The 16,090-nt window shown below is 39.6% G+C and overlaps 1 protein-coding gene across 1 annotated transcript in view; it reads left to right on the top strand.

The window, feature by feature from the left end:
- The window catches only part of GAS2 (growth arrest specific 2), an 87,270-nt gene extending 71,594 nt beyond the window's left edge, over positions 1–15,676 (top strand). Inside the window, exon 7 of the mRNA XM_074149791.1 lies at positions 15,458–15,676. Coding sequence (XP_074005892.1) covers positions 15,458–15,676 — 219 coding nt within the window. The remainder of the gene's footprint in view (positions 1–15,457) is intronic.
- The last annotated feature ends 414 nt before the right edge of the window (positions 15,677–16,090 follow it).

Raw genomic sequence — 16,090 nt, 5'->3', positions numbered from 1 at the left:
TCTCTCTCGTAAGTTTGAGTAAGTGAAATGGTATTATAGTCATTGTATATTATTTACTCCATTGGGTTGGATCAGACTCCCCAGCACTCTGCCAGTCCCCACAGTTATGCCACTAAGAGGTAAAAAGTCTGAGTAATCAAGGCATTATTGAACTTTTCATCAAAAAAATTCTAGGGAACTTCTGCACTTGAAAATGTGCAGGTTACTCTGAGAATGTCCAGAAAAATAAAAATCTCACTGGCATTCTTTTGTTGGGGCCCTCTCTGAAGAGTAGGGTTTTTGTTTGAGTGTTATTGTTGCTTTCCTGGAAAAAGATGTATGAAATAACTTCCTATGTAAATTCCAAAGCCAATGTCATCTCAGTATAGCACAGATTGAAGGAGATAAAGAGATGCTGCTAGATGCAACAGAGAACATTATGGTTGTGAGAACTTCCCTTGGTACAGCTTCAAGCTTTTCAAGGTGGATGTCTAAGCCCAGACACACAGCAGGAGCTGTTGCCATCAGCTTCAAGTTCAGTATAACAGTTCTTGCTTGGTGATTGTTACTTGTGATGTAATTCAGCTTGTGGAAATCAAATATGTGGATACAGGAAGAGAGAAAGAATCTTTTTCAAAAACCTCTTCAAATTAAAGGTAAGCTTGAATGGAAATTGAAAACAGGGACATGCTTATCCTTTCAGGTATCTGTGCTTGAAACAATGGGTTTGTGTTCTGGCTTAAACCCAGAGAGGAGGTTTTCCTCTGTTTCCAATGATCAAACAGAAATTATACCCTCTTTTCCATCCTAGGAAAACACAGTCTTTGTGATTCCGTCTCATAGATAAGGTATAAGATATGTTGCCACTGTGCAGGCCTCCTTGCTCCAGTCTGTGAAACACCTCAGGCTATTGCCTTTCCTTTCGCTTACTTGGTAGTGTCAACCAAGCGAGGAAGGTACTGATGTCAAATGAGCTTATAGACTGCAGAAAATTATCTAAAGCCGAGGTGCTGGTTATGCTGATCAGTGCAGAAGACTTCTACTTTGTCAAATATTTTTTTTAGTTCTGCAGAGAGATAAATCTGCAAACACAAAATACATGGTATTCAGTTTCTTGTCATCTGTTAAGGCGTCTGGAAACTTTTAGTTTTCACGGCACAGGCAAGTGAAGAACTTCTAACTATCCTTTGTGAGATCTTCACCTGTCCTGAACATACTTTTTTTTGTTCCTTTCTCTCATGTGTTTGTGGTCTTTGTCTGCCTCCTTGTGATACCCTTTATAATTGCAATCCTGATGTGTTTGGTGGTTTTAGTTTTGAGGTTGTTTGTTGTGAGTTTTTTTTGCATAGGCCACGCTAAGCAATTGTGGTGATTCTAGGCATGCCCTTTTGTATTTATTTCATAAGAATGATGCCCTTGAGAGGCTCAGTAATGAACAGAAGAGTGTGATCCCATACTTGGTCATAATTTTTGCTTCGCCTAAGTGATAGCTGATGCTCTCATACTGACTAGTCAGTATGATGCTGTCATACTGACTCACCATTGCTGACTAGGTTTTTAATGTTGTGACTCAGTAAGATATTGCACTGTCCTAAAAGTGGCATTTTGTTACTCCAGGGAACAACATTTTCTATTTTAAGTGATGTTATATTTGTAGTATGGGATGCACAGCTCTGAAAAGTAGCTGTTTCACTAAAAAAGGTTTGAAAATAAAATAGTTAGAACCAAATCCAACTGTAAAAAATCCTGGTATTTGGGAAATATAAATAAATTATTCTGTTATATGTCTGTGTGACTTATCACATGCACATCACTTCCATGGGCAGACATGGAGAAGAATTCTGCAGATGAAGGTGGGTTTTTCAATTTGGTTGCAGGAAATATTTTCTTTTATTTGGCTGTTTTGAGGCTGTTATTCAGGAAATTAAGGGAGACAGAATGAGTCTTGGGGAAAAAAGCTAGAAAACAGATGGCACTTTAGGGTTCAAAAGAACATTTTCTTGTACTTCTGCAATGTTATAACACGAGCGTGTTCACATGCAACCCACACACATTTGCATGGTGAAATCCTAGATTCGCTGAGTTCAGTGGCAAAATCTAAATGGATGGTACATGAATACACTCTGTAAATGACTTAATATCCTTAAAAGAATGTAAATTAGGAGAATCTTGATAGTCTGGATAAAATTAATTCCTTTTGAATTTAGAGAGGTTTCTGTTTTAAATTTGTGTGCCATTTATAAGCGGCACTTGTATTTTTATTTCTCATTAAGTTTTGCCTAACTCATTCTGAGCAGTATCTCACTGCTCCAATATATGATTTCAGTGATACTCCTTGAGGACTAAAACCTTACTTAACTTTAGAAAGTGAGACAGAATTGTCCCCTTAGCTATTTGTTTTTAAGAGAGATTTTCCAAGGCTCAGAATGCTAATAGAAACATTAAATACCTACAATTAAACTGTTGGGGGTTTTTTTAATCCAAAGGTAAAAGTAAAACTTTTTCTTTCTTTTTAAGCAGTCACTTGTAGATTTATTTTGGCAGCCTCATGCTTATGTTTTTGAAATGGTTTTTCTGAAAGACAGTCTTCCATTCCCCCCCATTATTTGATCTTAGTACATCTGGTTTTCCATGTCTCCATCCAGAGACAGCATTTTCCAGTTTACTCTTTCTCTTTCACTTAACCTCATAAACTCTGTCTGATTTCTTTTTCTGTATTTAATCTGTTTGCCATATCATCTCTTCTGCCGAGTGTTGCATAAAATATTTCTTATGAGTCAGTGCTGTAGCTAGAAGCAACTAGATTTCTGTGAAGTCTCCCACATTTCAGTTAGATAGAGACTAGGTGGTCTTTGTGGCTGGCCCACACGTAAATATCTGGAGGGGAAGCAACAAGAAGGTGTCACCCTCATTGTCCTCATAGTCAACCAGATGCAGGGTCTCACCCAAAGTCCTCAGAAATGCACAGTCCCTTTACCTATGAATGCCGTTCTGAACACGACTCCCACATCTAATGAATTTTCCTTGACAATATTTCTCCTTGTCCAAGAAATAAAAGCCTCCACTTGTCAGAAATTCACTTGTCTGTTAATGAATAAACAAGTGTGTTTACTTCTGTCTGCATCTGAGTCATTTCTCGCACAAAAAGTCCTCGCCTACGCAGGATGCTTTTTTCAAAGAGCAACCGAGGTCTGGTGTTAATTAGATACCAAGCATGTACTAGTCCCAAATTGTATAAAATTGTGTCAGACAGAAACTAAAAGTAAGGTTTGAGGGAAAGTTTAATCAAGAGTGAGAATCCCAAATGTCCAAACTCTCATGTTATTTACATCAGTACGCATCCAAAGATGTATCTTGATTTCAGTTACGCAGGAATACTTTGAGTAATGATTTTAATGAGTCTGCTATATTCTGAAAACAGAAATAAAGTCTGTAGTTTCATTAAGTGCAACATTTGTGCTACAGACAGTACTTTAATTTGACCTTCCCCAGCGCTTTCCCTTTGTAAAAATGGTTTACACAATTTTGCATTTTCCTTGACCTCTAGAGGTCAACAGGCTGTTGACCTTAATGTTTCTGTGCCATGCAGGATTTATGTGGCTGTGGTTATCGCCCTCTAAGCCAATTCCTGGCTTCTTCAGGTATGTGAAAAGTGTCTAAGCTTCCATTGTGTTACAATCTAGAGCTTTGCAAATGAGGTGGGCTCCCTGCATGTGTATTCAACCCAGAGCTGAACCAGTGGAACAGGCAATTTTCTTCATTAGTTTCTATCCATGTGCATTAGTGGTTTATGCCATTATACCAAACACGTTCACTGCATCTCTTGCCAAGAACAAATAGAGGGAGGAGATTGCAATTTTGCAATGTGAAAGGGGAAAAATTCGAGTTTCTTTGCCTGATTATTTTGCAGAAGGCAAGATGTTATTTCATGGGTTCTAAGTATCTTGAATGGCAGAATCACTTTGGAAATGCTACTCCCCAAGCTGGGGCTTTTACGCTAATCAACTGCTTGTTCCTCAGTGCCTCGGGCTAATGGGATCTTTCCATTCACTTCACTGTGCAAGTGGACTTTTCTTCTTTCCAACCCCATTCCTATAAAATTCTCAGTTTCACCGACACCGCCTTCCATATACGTCTTTGTGTCTCTCTCAGGAACTGATGTCAGATATAATGTGCGATTCTCTTGATCACTGCTCCATAGTTTCAATCTCTACTGTCTCTTCAGATGACTGAGTGTCAGCTAAAAATCATCTCTGTGCTAGATCCTATAATTTGTGGGACAGTGTTGTCACTCACGCTTCCAGTTTGTCCTTTCAGTCTTTAAATTGTCTCTTAATAGTTTCAGTAATTACTGTTAGTTGTCCCGAGATCTCCCTCTCCATCCTTTAATATTCCATGTCTTGTATCAGTTCAGGACTTCAGTATGCTGCTTGATTCTCGCTTACTGTTAGATGCCTGATGGAAAGAAACTTTCTTTCCTCTGGCTTTTAAGTACTGCTGTTTCTAATGCTTCAGCGGCTGTTTCTAGGTCACCAGTTTGTTGTCATCTCACTCATCCCTGCATCCTGGGACACCCTGTTTTCTACTTTCCCATTCTGTCACCACCCTGCTGTTACTGTACTTCTGATAAATCCACAATTGCTGATCTTCGTTGTTACCTGTGTATGCTGTTAGATTAGATTTCCAGGAGCATTGTTTTCAGCAATTGCTGTTGCACCTTTTGGGAAGCTGTGTGCTGTTCTAGTATGATCTGCTGCTGAAATATCAAATGGAAAAATCTTCTGGCACATCATGCCCGGTACCAGTGTAAACATGCCATTTGCCTGTTCTCTGGCTGCTTTTAAGTGGAGGTCATGGTCTTAGTTATTGTCCGTTATTTCCCTCGGATTGTATGAGGCTGTAGTCATTGAACATTCTATTTATTCTGGTTTCTTAGACACCCTGTGTCCTCGTGCTCAAATATATGTTTCCTGGCTTCTTTCAGACCTTTATAAACTGCCCACTTTGAGCAACTGTTTGTTATAAATGAGGATGTAACTAAGAAGCCATCTCGACTTTTCCACATACGTACCTCAACTAGGGGAAAGCTCTAGGAACAATTTATAAACTCTTTCCCCTTGGTATTGGGTTTCTAACCTGATTACATGCTAGTTTGCTGAGCTGTGACTAAATCTAAAAGTATTTTTGTTTTCATTTCATATTGCTGTGATGCTTGGTGAGAAGGATTTGCCTTCTGCATAAACAATAACAGAGGAGCAGGATTTAGCTCTATGCAAGGGTGAAAGGTAGAGACTTTGATACACTTGTTAGCACTGCCCTCAGATTTTTAAAGGGTTGTACAAGTTCCACTTGCCTTCCTGCTAGAGTGAATTTACAGTCATGTATGAATTATACGCCACTTAAGCAGTATTAAAGCATTTTAACTTTCTTCAGCAGGTGACCAGGTAATATAGGTCATACCAACCAGATATGTTAATATATGAAACCTTTGTTTCTGGGCTACAACAGTCCAATTTCAGTCAAATCACTAGACACTTACTTTTTGTGCCTCTCTGTCTTCAGCAGGATACAGATCTCTTCAGTTCCCAGTTGCATCATCGGCCCTGGGCTGAAAATGTGACATCTTATAACAGTGTTTCATAAGCATTAGAAAGACAGAGCTTTGACTGATAACGTGGTTTAACAACTTGAGTAAGTATTGGAAAAATAAATTGAAGAGTTGTGAGGTGGAAATCTCAAATGAGGTCCAAAGATCCTCTAGCAGGAACTTGCAAATGGAATAAAGAAGGTTTGAAAAGAAATGGAGTCCCAAGAGGCAAGGGTGTTCTCATTTCAGGTTAGCTTTACTTGCCCTCCTTTTGCTTAAGTTCTTCACGGGAAGGAGTGCTTTTGCAAGTTGCTGAATGGACAGTTGATGGATGGACAGTAACGTCAGTCTAGAAAAAGGAAAAATAAACATGCAAGAGAAATAACTCATTAATTATATAAGGGTGAGTTGGGTGAAAGCAATTCACTTTCCTATTCTAAAAGAAGAGAACTCTCCAGGGTCATTCAGTGAAGTAAGAAAGTTGCTGCTGTTATGCAACATTTCATAGAAATATCTGTGAAATGAAAAGGGCAATAAGAGGGCTGCTTTGCGAGGAGTGGATTTAGTTAACAAAGGACATGGTGGATATGGCTATAAAGCCCTTATCCTTGAGGCTTCTTCAGAAAAGGAAAATGAAACTTACTTATTTTAGCAAAAGGGTCAGGTTCAGATTTCAGACAGACATGACCCAAAATACATTTTAAAGAATTGGACAAATTCCCATTGACTTCAGTAGGAACTGGATCTTAATGAAAATGTTGTGTAACTGGTCTCATTCAGTTTTGTTAGATTTCATTATGTTTCCTCTGAGACCTTTCGGTGCATATGTTAGTTAGTCTGCTAGGAGACCAGGAGTTAAGTACCTCACATAGATCATTTTAATATCAATGTTTAAGTATTTAGAAGCTTGCAAGCATTATACTGTAAGTATTGTTAGGGAGCCTTCTGGTTTTAGAATCATAGAGTGATTTGGGTCAAAAGGGACCTTAAAGAGAGATCAGTTAGTTCCAACCCCCCTGCCATTGGCAGGGACACCTCCCACTAGACCAGCTTGCTCAAAGCCCCATCCAGCCTGGCCTTGAACAATTCCAGGGAAGGGGGATCCACACCTTCCTTGGGCAGCCTGTTCCCATGCCTCATCACCCTCACAGTAAAGAATTTCTTCCTAATATCTGATCGAAATCTCCCCTCTTTCAGTTCAAAACTGTTACCCCTCATCCTATCGTTCCATTCCCTGATAAAGAGTCCCTCCCCAGATTTCCTGTAGGTCCCCTTTAGGTACTGGAAGGGGCTACAAGGTGTCCCCGGAGCCTTCTTTTCTCCAGGCTGAAGAACTCCAACTCCCTTAGTCTGTCTTCATAGAAGAGGTCCTCCATCCCTCTGATCATCTTCGTGACCCTCCTGTGGACCCTCTCCAACAGGTCCATGTCCTTCTTATGTTGGGGGCCCCAGAGCTGGACGCACCACTGCAGGTGGGCTCTCACCACGGTGAAGTAGAGGGGCAGAGTCACCTCCCTCAACATGCTGGCTGTGCTCAATTACCTTAATCAGAGAGGGGCATCAATGTCATTGATGTTAAACTTCTTTTCTTACTGAAACTCATTTTGGTTTGGCTTTTTTTTTTTTCAATCACAAAGTGAAAAAGATACAAAGTCCTACTAATTTTGGAGAAGGAATAGGAGATGAAAGCCTATCTGTTGTTGAGTAGGCTTCCAAAATTTGGAGAGCGGATCTTCACTTTATTTCTATACTTCAACATTTCCATTTCTACTTTACTGAAAAATCTGTTAATAGGTATGTGTGAAACAATAGGTAATACCTATTTAATTTAATACTATACTGCAATAATACTATATAATAATAATAATGAACTATAGTATGTGATATTATATTGTACATTAATACTATAAACTGCTACCACTTTACAAATGATGAAGAATTTCTACATCGTTTTTGAGGCTCAACTGTGTAATAGAAAACTGACAAGTGTCTTGGTAGGAAAGACAATTTAATGAAAACACAGATATAACATAATTCAAATCAAATATTTTTCCCTTCATAGAATAGTGGCTGTTAAAGGTGTCTGTTGATTGCCCGCTAAACGTTATGAGTAGCTCATTATGTCTCGACTTACTTAAGGAGAGGTGGTGCTTTTTTTTAAAAAAAGCTAAGTCTCACTGTTAATGTGAGTCTGATGTGTGTATCTGAAGCATTTGGAGTTGAATATGGTAAATGGTACCGAAATATGTCCTTGTACCCTAAATCCTTATTTGTTGTGTGATGATGCCTTTGGGCAATGATCAGGATTCCTGCCAGTGATAGCGTTTGTCTTAAAGATGGCATTATAATATATTGCACCACTAACATTTCTTCTTTTATCTTTAGCACTCTAATATAGTAACAGTTCTTGCCTAGGAGAATGTATGGAAATTAGTATTCAGCTCAGAAAGGCTCACTTACTAGATTTTAACTTCAAAACCAATAAGAATAAGCCTAAAACCACTGTCTTTACTGTGGCTGACCTCCTAAATGAAAGTCCCATCTGCAGAGAGATAAGCCTATGGTCCTCTCTGGTGAATTTTGTTTGACTAAGTGAAGCGATAACCAAATTTTGAAAAGGAGAAAAGCAGATACTTACACCTGCCATTTTCTGTTTCATATTTCTCACATTTAAATTGCCTTTTGGGTATTTACATGTGCAAATGATTATTTTGATGCCTTTTGTATTTGCATACACAAAGTCTATTTGTTCTTTTGATCTGAAACCAACTTTGAAAAAATGACTCCATGAATTATAGAAGGCTTCTGATCAATATTTAGTGTAAGGCCTGGTCTATATACGCTTTGAAGCCTCTATGGCTGCCTCATCTGGAAAATCTATCAGGCTTCAATGACTGATCAGCTGCCACTGAAAATCATTCCAGCTGGCACTACACTGATAGAATTTTTTGTACCACCTGTTTAAGTCAATACTTCTTTCGGTGTCATCCTCCCCCATATGTGAGTCGATAGACATGGAGAATATAATTGTGGTGGTGTTGCTGAAGCAATTGGGAACTTTATTAGCTCCTTGTTCGGTGAGAAATACCACTCAACACAAAGAAATAAAAGTTGTTCTGCCCCAAAATGGACATTTAGGGATTCTGATGAATGCCTCCATTCTGGCTTATTTTCCACCTTTAATATTTAGTATAAAATAAGGAGTGTTTGCATTTGGTTTCTTTCAGAAATATAGACTTGAACCAACAAAGCTTATAAATAATTTATAAAGTAACATCCATCCCAGTCTTTGTTTATACAACATAGTATAAGAGATTGTTTCAATAAACTGAGTGGATACCTGTTAATGTGTTCGATACAGCCCGTGATATAACATTAAAATGAAATTCTTTATAATTGAGAAAGTGTGTTAATTATAAGACCCAACTCTAGCACAGCTAGAAATATTGTGACAAGCAATTAGTCAAACAAGTATGCTCTTGACATCTATTTTTCAAGCTGAGCTTTTTTATAATGCTTTTTACAACTAAGTGAGATTCAATGTGATTTACTACATATAAATCCCTGAAAATGAGAAGGAGATGTTAATCCAGTGAGCTGTCTCTTTTCCATGTCATTATCATGGTGTCTGCAGAGAGGGGAAGTGCAGGCTTCTTTATTGGGGTTTTAGAACGACAACACAGAAACTCAGTGGAGGTCCCTAAACAAATCCAGATGCAATGACTGGAGTGATCAAGCTGCATCATTTGGAACTTTTAAAACTAGTAGACATAATCCAAAACATTTTTGTATAATTCTATATCAAGAGGGGTCCTAGGCAAAATGTGACGTAATGAGGGATGACAGGGAAAAACGAGCAGTGCATTCCTCCTGTTTTTCAAGTAAGGAAAGATTTTTTTATTTATTTTTTTTTTTAATACAATCATATCAAAGGATAATTCAGGTTGGAAGCAACTAAAACACTATTGCATGCCAAAATGCACATTAATATGCTATAAGTAGATTACTTCAGTGTGGATGAATAATTAATATCTGGAATTGGCTACATAATTTGCACTTTTTCAGATTTGCAGAGTTGAGGTTTGAGTTCCTTAGATATGCACTTAGGCACATAAGTGAGTTCTTAAAAGTCTAAAATAAGCTTCCTGTTTTATCAGGCTCAAACTTTTCTCTAAAAAGACAACACATACAAATTCAATGACAAAAGGGGAATGAAAGCCAAGAAAAGAAATAGGTGGAGGAAAGCTTTCCAGCTGGAAGCTAGTTTTCTTCCATATCCTCTTGGGAATTGCTCCCACAATCCCTTGTGTCCATAAGGGTGAACTCTAGCACGTAGCAGCAGTAATATCTTTTATAAAATGTGTGCTACAATGGCTGCAACTTTTTAAAATAGGATTGTATCTAAATCTAACCTGATTGATGTTCAAATCTGATGATACAGCAGGATTTTGCAATAAATTTTACAATGAACTCTAGAGATGAAGTTGTATAATCTCTGCTAACAAGGTGGTTTTAACATCTGTAATTATGTGGCTTGCGGCAATTAATCAGGAGACTATTACATGTTCTTGGTGGTGTTTTCAGGTCACTGAATTCTCAGAGAAGTAGAAAAACTTCATATAACTACAAATATCTGAAAATTCACTTCCCTGTTTGAATGTATTTAGAAGACTTGGTGTAAATGCCAACTAAGACTTGCTACTGAATTTACTACATGGGCATGTACTGGAAATGAGTAAACTGTCAAATGATAGCATTAATGATTACGGAAATATGAAGTTGCTATACATCCCTATTAAGAACCACTAATCCATCGTTCACAGGGCAGCACTGCAGCTCTTTCTCTTTTGCCCAATGCCCCTGCACTTGCTTATGTCAGGTCTCCTCAAAACCTCCAGGGAGCAGGTGGGAATCCTAATGCCAAGCTGCTACTGGCTTGTCCCCATCAGAGGCCAGCCTCTCTCAGCATGTGCAGCACGTCTGTGTAGTTTCCCTCAACTTCTTTTTTTAATCAAACCCATTTTCAGACCATTAAGATCATCTAGTCCAACCATCAACCTAACTGATAAAAAACCATCACTAAACCATGTCCCTCAGCACTGTATCTACCCATCTTTTAAACGCCTCCAGGGATGGTACCTCAACTTCCCTGGGCAGCCCATTCCAAGGCTTAATAACCCTTTCAGTGTAAAATTTTTCCTAATATCCAACCTAAACCTCCCCTGGCACAACTTGAGGCTATTTCCTTTTGTTCTATCACCTGTGACTTGGGAGAAGAGACCGACCCCCGCCTCTCTACACCCTCCTTTCAGGCAGTTGTAGAGAGCGATAAGGTCTCCCCTCAGCCTCTTTTTCTCCAGGCCGAACAACCCCAGCTCCCTCAGCCTCTCTTCATAACACTTGTGCTCCAAACCCCTCACCAGCTTTGTTGCCCTTCTCTGCCAACAATCCAGCAACTCAATTGTCTTTTTTGTGGGAAGGGGCCCAAAACTGGACACAGCACTTGAGGTGGGGCCTCACCAGTGCCCAGTACAGGGGGACGATCACCTCCCGAGTCCTACTCCCCACGCTGTTCCTGACACAGGCCAGGATGCTGGTGGCCTTCTTGGCCACCTGGGCACACTGCTGGCTCACATTCAGCCCACAGTCGACCAACACCCCCGGGTCCTTTTCTGCCGGGCAGCTCCAGCCACTCTGCCCCAAGCCTGTAGCGCTGCCTGGGGTTGGTGTGACCCAAGGGCAGGACCCAGCACTTGGCCTTGTTGAACCTCATCCCGTTGGCCTCGGCCCATCCATCCAGCCTGTCCAGACCCCTCTGCAAAGCCTTCCTACCCTCCAGCAGGTCGACACTCCCACCCAACTTGGTGTCCCCTGCGAACTGACTGAGGGTGCGCTCGATCCCCTCGTCCAGATCACCGGTAAAGATGTTAAAGAGAACCGGCCCCAACACCGAGCCCTGGGGGACACCACTCGTGACCGGCCGCCGACTGGATTTCACTCCATTCACCACCACTCTCTGGGCCCGGCCTCCAGCCACTTTTTAACCCAGCGCAGAGTCCTCCCGTCCAAGCCACGGGCAGCCAGTTTCTCCAGGAGGAGACTGGGGGAGACTGTATCAAAGGCCTTGCTAAAGCCCAGGTAAACAACATCCACAGCCTTTCCCTCAGCCACCGAGCGGGTCACTTTGTCACAGAAGGAGATCAGGTTGGTCAAGCAGGACCTGCCCCTCATGAACCCGTGCTGGCTGGGCCCGATCGCCTGGGTGTCCTTCATGCGCCACATAAGGGCACTCAGGATGGTCTGTTCCATGACCTTCCCAGGCACCGAGGTCAGACTGACAGGCCTGGAGCTCCCCGGATCATCCTTCTGATGCTTCTTGTGGATGGGCATCACATTTGCTTGACGCCAGTCAGCTGGGACCTCCCCAGTTTGCCAGCACTGCTGGTAAATGATGGAAAGAAGTAACAATATTGGGCCGGATTTTCAGTTCCTGTAAAACAGAATAGATTTTTTTTTCAAGTTAGTAAAACTATGCTCATTTATATGAGCTTAATATCTTTACGTGCAGCCTAATATCTCTTTAATAAGCCATAAAGCTCTCTAACCTATTTGTGTGAAAACCAGAACCCTTTAGACTATATTTCACTTTGATGCCAAAGTCCTATGCAATGACAGCTTAGTTCACCTAATTTTTATTGACTATTTTTCATGTTATCTCTTGATACGGCCTTAATGCATACCAAAACAATCTATAATGTCTCCCTCTGTGATGCTATCGTCTGGTCATCTGCTTCACTATAGATTCTGCTTAAACACAGATTCGAGAGGGAACAGCTTTAGCGACAGCCATGCTTCAGACACAACTGACATAATGACGATTTACAGCAGTTGTAAACATACGTTAAATGTTATTTTAGGGAAAGGGTTTTCTCAGTTTCAATGGGCTGGATAGCAGCGTATGTCATTAATTTATTTACATTGATAACTGACTAATAAACTTTATTACTGTAGAATCCAACTTTTTCTTTCTCAGAGATCTCATGCAATGGAAAGGCTGAATTGGGTGGATAGTATAATCTCAAAAGTTTCATCTTGAGCTGAAGTATGTTGAGAGGAAACTGCTTTTTCAGTTAGAAAGTAGAGCAAGTTATTTTATTCTTCTCCTTTTTTTTTTTTTTTTTTTCCTGGTGAGAAATCCTTTATACTTCTGTGAACCTGGAGAATTCTGAAGCTAGCAGAATTATTCTGGATTTGTGCTGGTGTTACTAAAATCAAAATACAGCCGCAGGAGTAAAATGGGGCTTTTGTGGCACAGCACAGCATGAACAATGACTATATTTGGGATGTAGGAAAACCCAGTCTCTATAGAAAGCAAGCATTCAGTGAATTTTATAATAGTATAATAATACAAAGAGAAAGCAAAAAGAGGGGAAAACCAAAAGATGTACATTTAACCTGAGCATCAGGAAATAACATACCAGCAGTAGGTTTTATTTGTCTGCACAGTAATCCCTAAGGGCAACTGAACCAAATACACTTTTTGCTAACTTTCCATTCCTAACCCTTAATCAAAAGTCCAGATACTGGCTGCTCTTGGAACGTGAACCCCCCTGTGACAATATGTGGAAGCTGAAATACAGCAGCAACAGTTAACTCCTTCCCACAACCGCATCACATGTTGCAGTGGACCGAAGTCGGGCCTTTATGTGAAAAGGTCTTTATGTGAAAAGGTCTTGGGGCATTTCTCAAATGCTTTTTTAGGCATTCGAAGAGGAGAATGTTGCTAAATAAAATTCTGTAGACTCTTTTGTCTCGAGGCTGTGTCACCGTTTGAACTGCAGTTTTCTAACTTGATGTAAAAACCTTTTGCTTCTGCCATGATGTATTGTCCAGACTAAAGACTTGATTCAAATCTCATGCCGTTGAAGGCTGATCGTACCATCGTCAGTTCAAAACGAAGTCTTGAAACTAAAATACAAAGCTTGAGAGGAAAGAGAAAAAGCGTGATTGGTGAAGACGTGAGGCTGGTTATTTCTTACCCATGTAAATCTAGAGAAAACCCTCACTTACAGCTATTGCAGAGGCTCCTACAACCCAGAGCAACAGCACAGGCAGTCTCAGTAGCTGAGAGATGGTAATTAAACAAAGAGTACTTGAGCGTGTTCTCATTAGGATGAATCAGAAGTAACATTATTTTTCAGTATCTCTAAAGCTGAATTGCCTTCCCACCGTGTTTCACACAAAAACCAAAATGCAGAAACAGGAATCTCCTTGCAGTAAAATGAAAACTTTCTAACAAGAATTCATTTGCAGCTGCTTATTTAAATGAAGAATTTGATTCTTTATAAGCTTATCCTAATTTTCAAACTTCAGAAAGTTGTACAGCTTTCCATGCTTTCTTCACTCCAGGTGAATCTGTCGCCTCACGTAACAGAAGTCAAATAACATATTTTTAGGCTGGGGAGTTTGTTTGTTTGTTGGTTGGGGTGGTTGGTTTTTTGGTTTTTTTTTGGAAGAGTTGCTTTTTTTGCCTTTTGTTTTCTGTGATTTTGTTTGATTGGGAATGTTTCTTGCTTTGTTATCTATGCTATGTGTACTAACCTGAATTGTGCTACGTTACAAAAGGCTTACGTGCCACCTGCAAAGTCTCAGCTGCAAATACTGCCAGCTCTCGCGGGAGTTTTGGACACGTAGAAGAGCCCATATACACATCACAGCCATAAATCCACCTCATTACCCAGACTACATTAAACATCTTCTGGCATGCCTTTTACGGGGCCGATTTTTAATTTCTGGTGCTAACAACTAAATGATGCTTAGCATTTCATAAGATGTACTAACCAAAGCGCTTTTCAATGTGTGATTTATGATGTGGCTTCGGTAGAATATACTGCTTTATGATACCTCACTGGTATTTATTTATTTGACCGTTCTGTGTGGAGAACCGGAGGAGAGAAATGACAGTGAAATTGCCAACTGAACTCACCGGTGCAGACGTTTGTACTTGGTGAAAAGTTTTATTTGAGTTTAGGCAGAAAATGAGTGTGGATCTGGAGGATATATGCTAGAGAAAGGTACGTAATTTGGCGGTTAGATACCTCTCTCAACCTGAAATTGCTTTGTAGGTCAAGCCCCAGTGTTTCTGGAATAAAGACTGCAAGCGTAAGCAGTACTGAGCTTTCCCGCTAGAAAGAGCCTGGGGACTTTTCTTGTATTTTCTTTCTTAACTCAGCATAAATTCAGGTATCTCCAAACAGTTCCAGATACGCTATTTCTGATGTCCCTCATTTAGACTGATTTAATTACAACAGTAGACTGTTTTAATCGGAATGTACGTCAGCAATACTAAATTGTTAAACGAAATGGAACTTCATTTTCTTAAATAATTATTTTGATATTTTAGGAGATGGAGGTGATTGTTTTGGTGGTTTGCTCTTCACTAGTCCTTTTCTATAGATCACTATCCTATAAAGAAAAGCCAGTTTCAAGACATATAAAATGGTATCTTTACTAACGTATTTTCAAAAAATTTACCTCAAAAATATTCATGTTCCCTAATGCGTTTAGACTAAACACGTGAAGAACAGGATCACTCAGTGCTGCAGGACTAGAAAAGCACGTAGCGTTGTTTACATAAACTAGGAAAATCTTTAGTTTTACATCCCATCTAATTTTCTTACATTTTTTTAAATTTGCTTATTAAATTCAAATAAAACCATTCTAGTATTTCTTTTCCTTTCCTTTTATTACAAAGCAGACTACTACCATATGTCTGGGACTTTGAATTAAAGTAAGCACAGCTTTTTCCAGTAAAAAAAACCCCATTATTTCCCAGTGAATGGTTCACTTTCAAGAGTTTTTGTGGTTTTTCTCCTGTATATGTAATTGCAGATGCTGCACAACAAACACGTGATGGTTCGTGTTGGAGGAGGATGGGAGACTTTCGCAGGTTACTTACTGAAGCATGACCCGTGCCGAATGTTGCAGATCTCCCGAGTGGATGGGAAAACTTCTCCAATCCAGAGCAAGTCTCCAACCCTCAGGGACATGAATCCAGACAACTATCTGGTGGTTTCTGCCCATTACAAAACCAAGAAGGAGATTAAGTGAAGTAAGCTTCTCATGTGATTGGGACTCTATGTATGTAGGTCCAAATTATTTTCTCAAGTGTAGTAAATTTAGTTTATGCTTTAAAAGGACTTTGGAAAATTAAAGACAGACTGGAAATGGCAACCCATTTTGAAGATCTTGGAATTGTAGAACTATTTATTTCTAGTACTGTATCTTTTATAGCAAATTACCCTCGATAGGCTAATTACTACAATCAGATAAGAAATAGACATATATTTTTAGCCAAATTATTACTCTTTAATATGTGAATGTATACTTAGAGTTACATAAAGGAGTGGATCCTGTTAATGGAAGAAAATACGCAATACAATATATTTGTATGAAAATCGTATTACATTGAATCCTTGACTGTTAGGCTAGCTGAAAAATATATATGCAGGCAGAAAATGAATA

The sequence above is a fragment of the Numenius arquata genome, chromosome 6 (genome assembly GCF_964106895.1).
Source record: "Numenius arquata chromosome 6, bNumArq3.hap1.1, whole genome shotgun sequence".
Taxonomy (NCBI): Eukaryota; Metazoa; Chordata; class Aves; order Charadriiformes; family Scolopacidae; genus Numenius; species Numenius arquata.
This window is presented reverse-complemented; position numbering and strand designations above follow the sequence as displayed.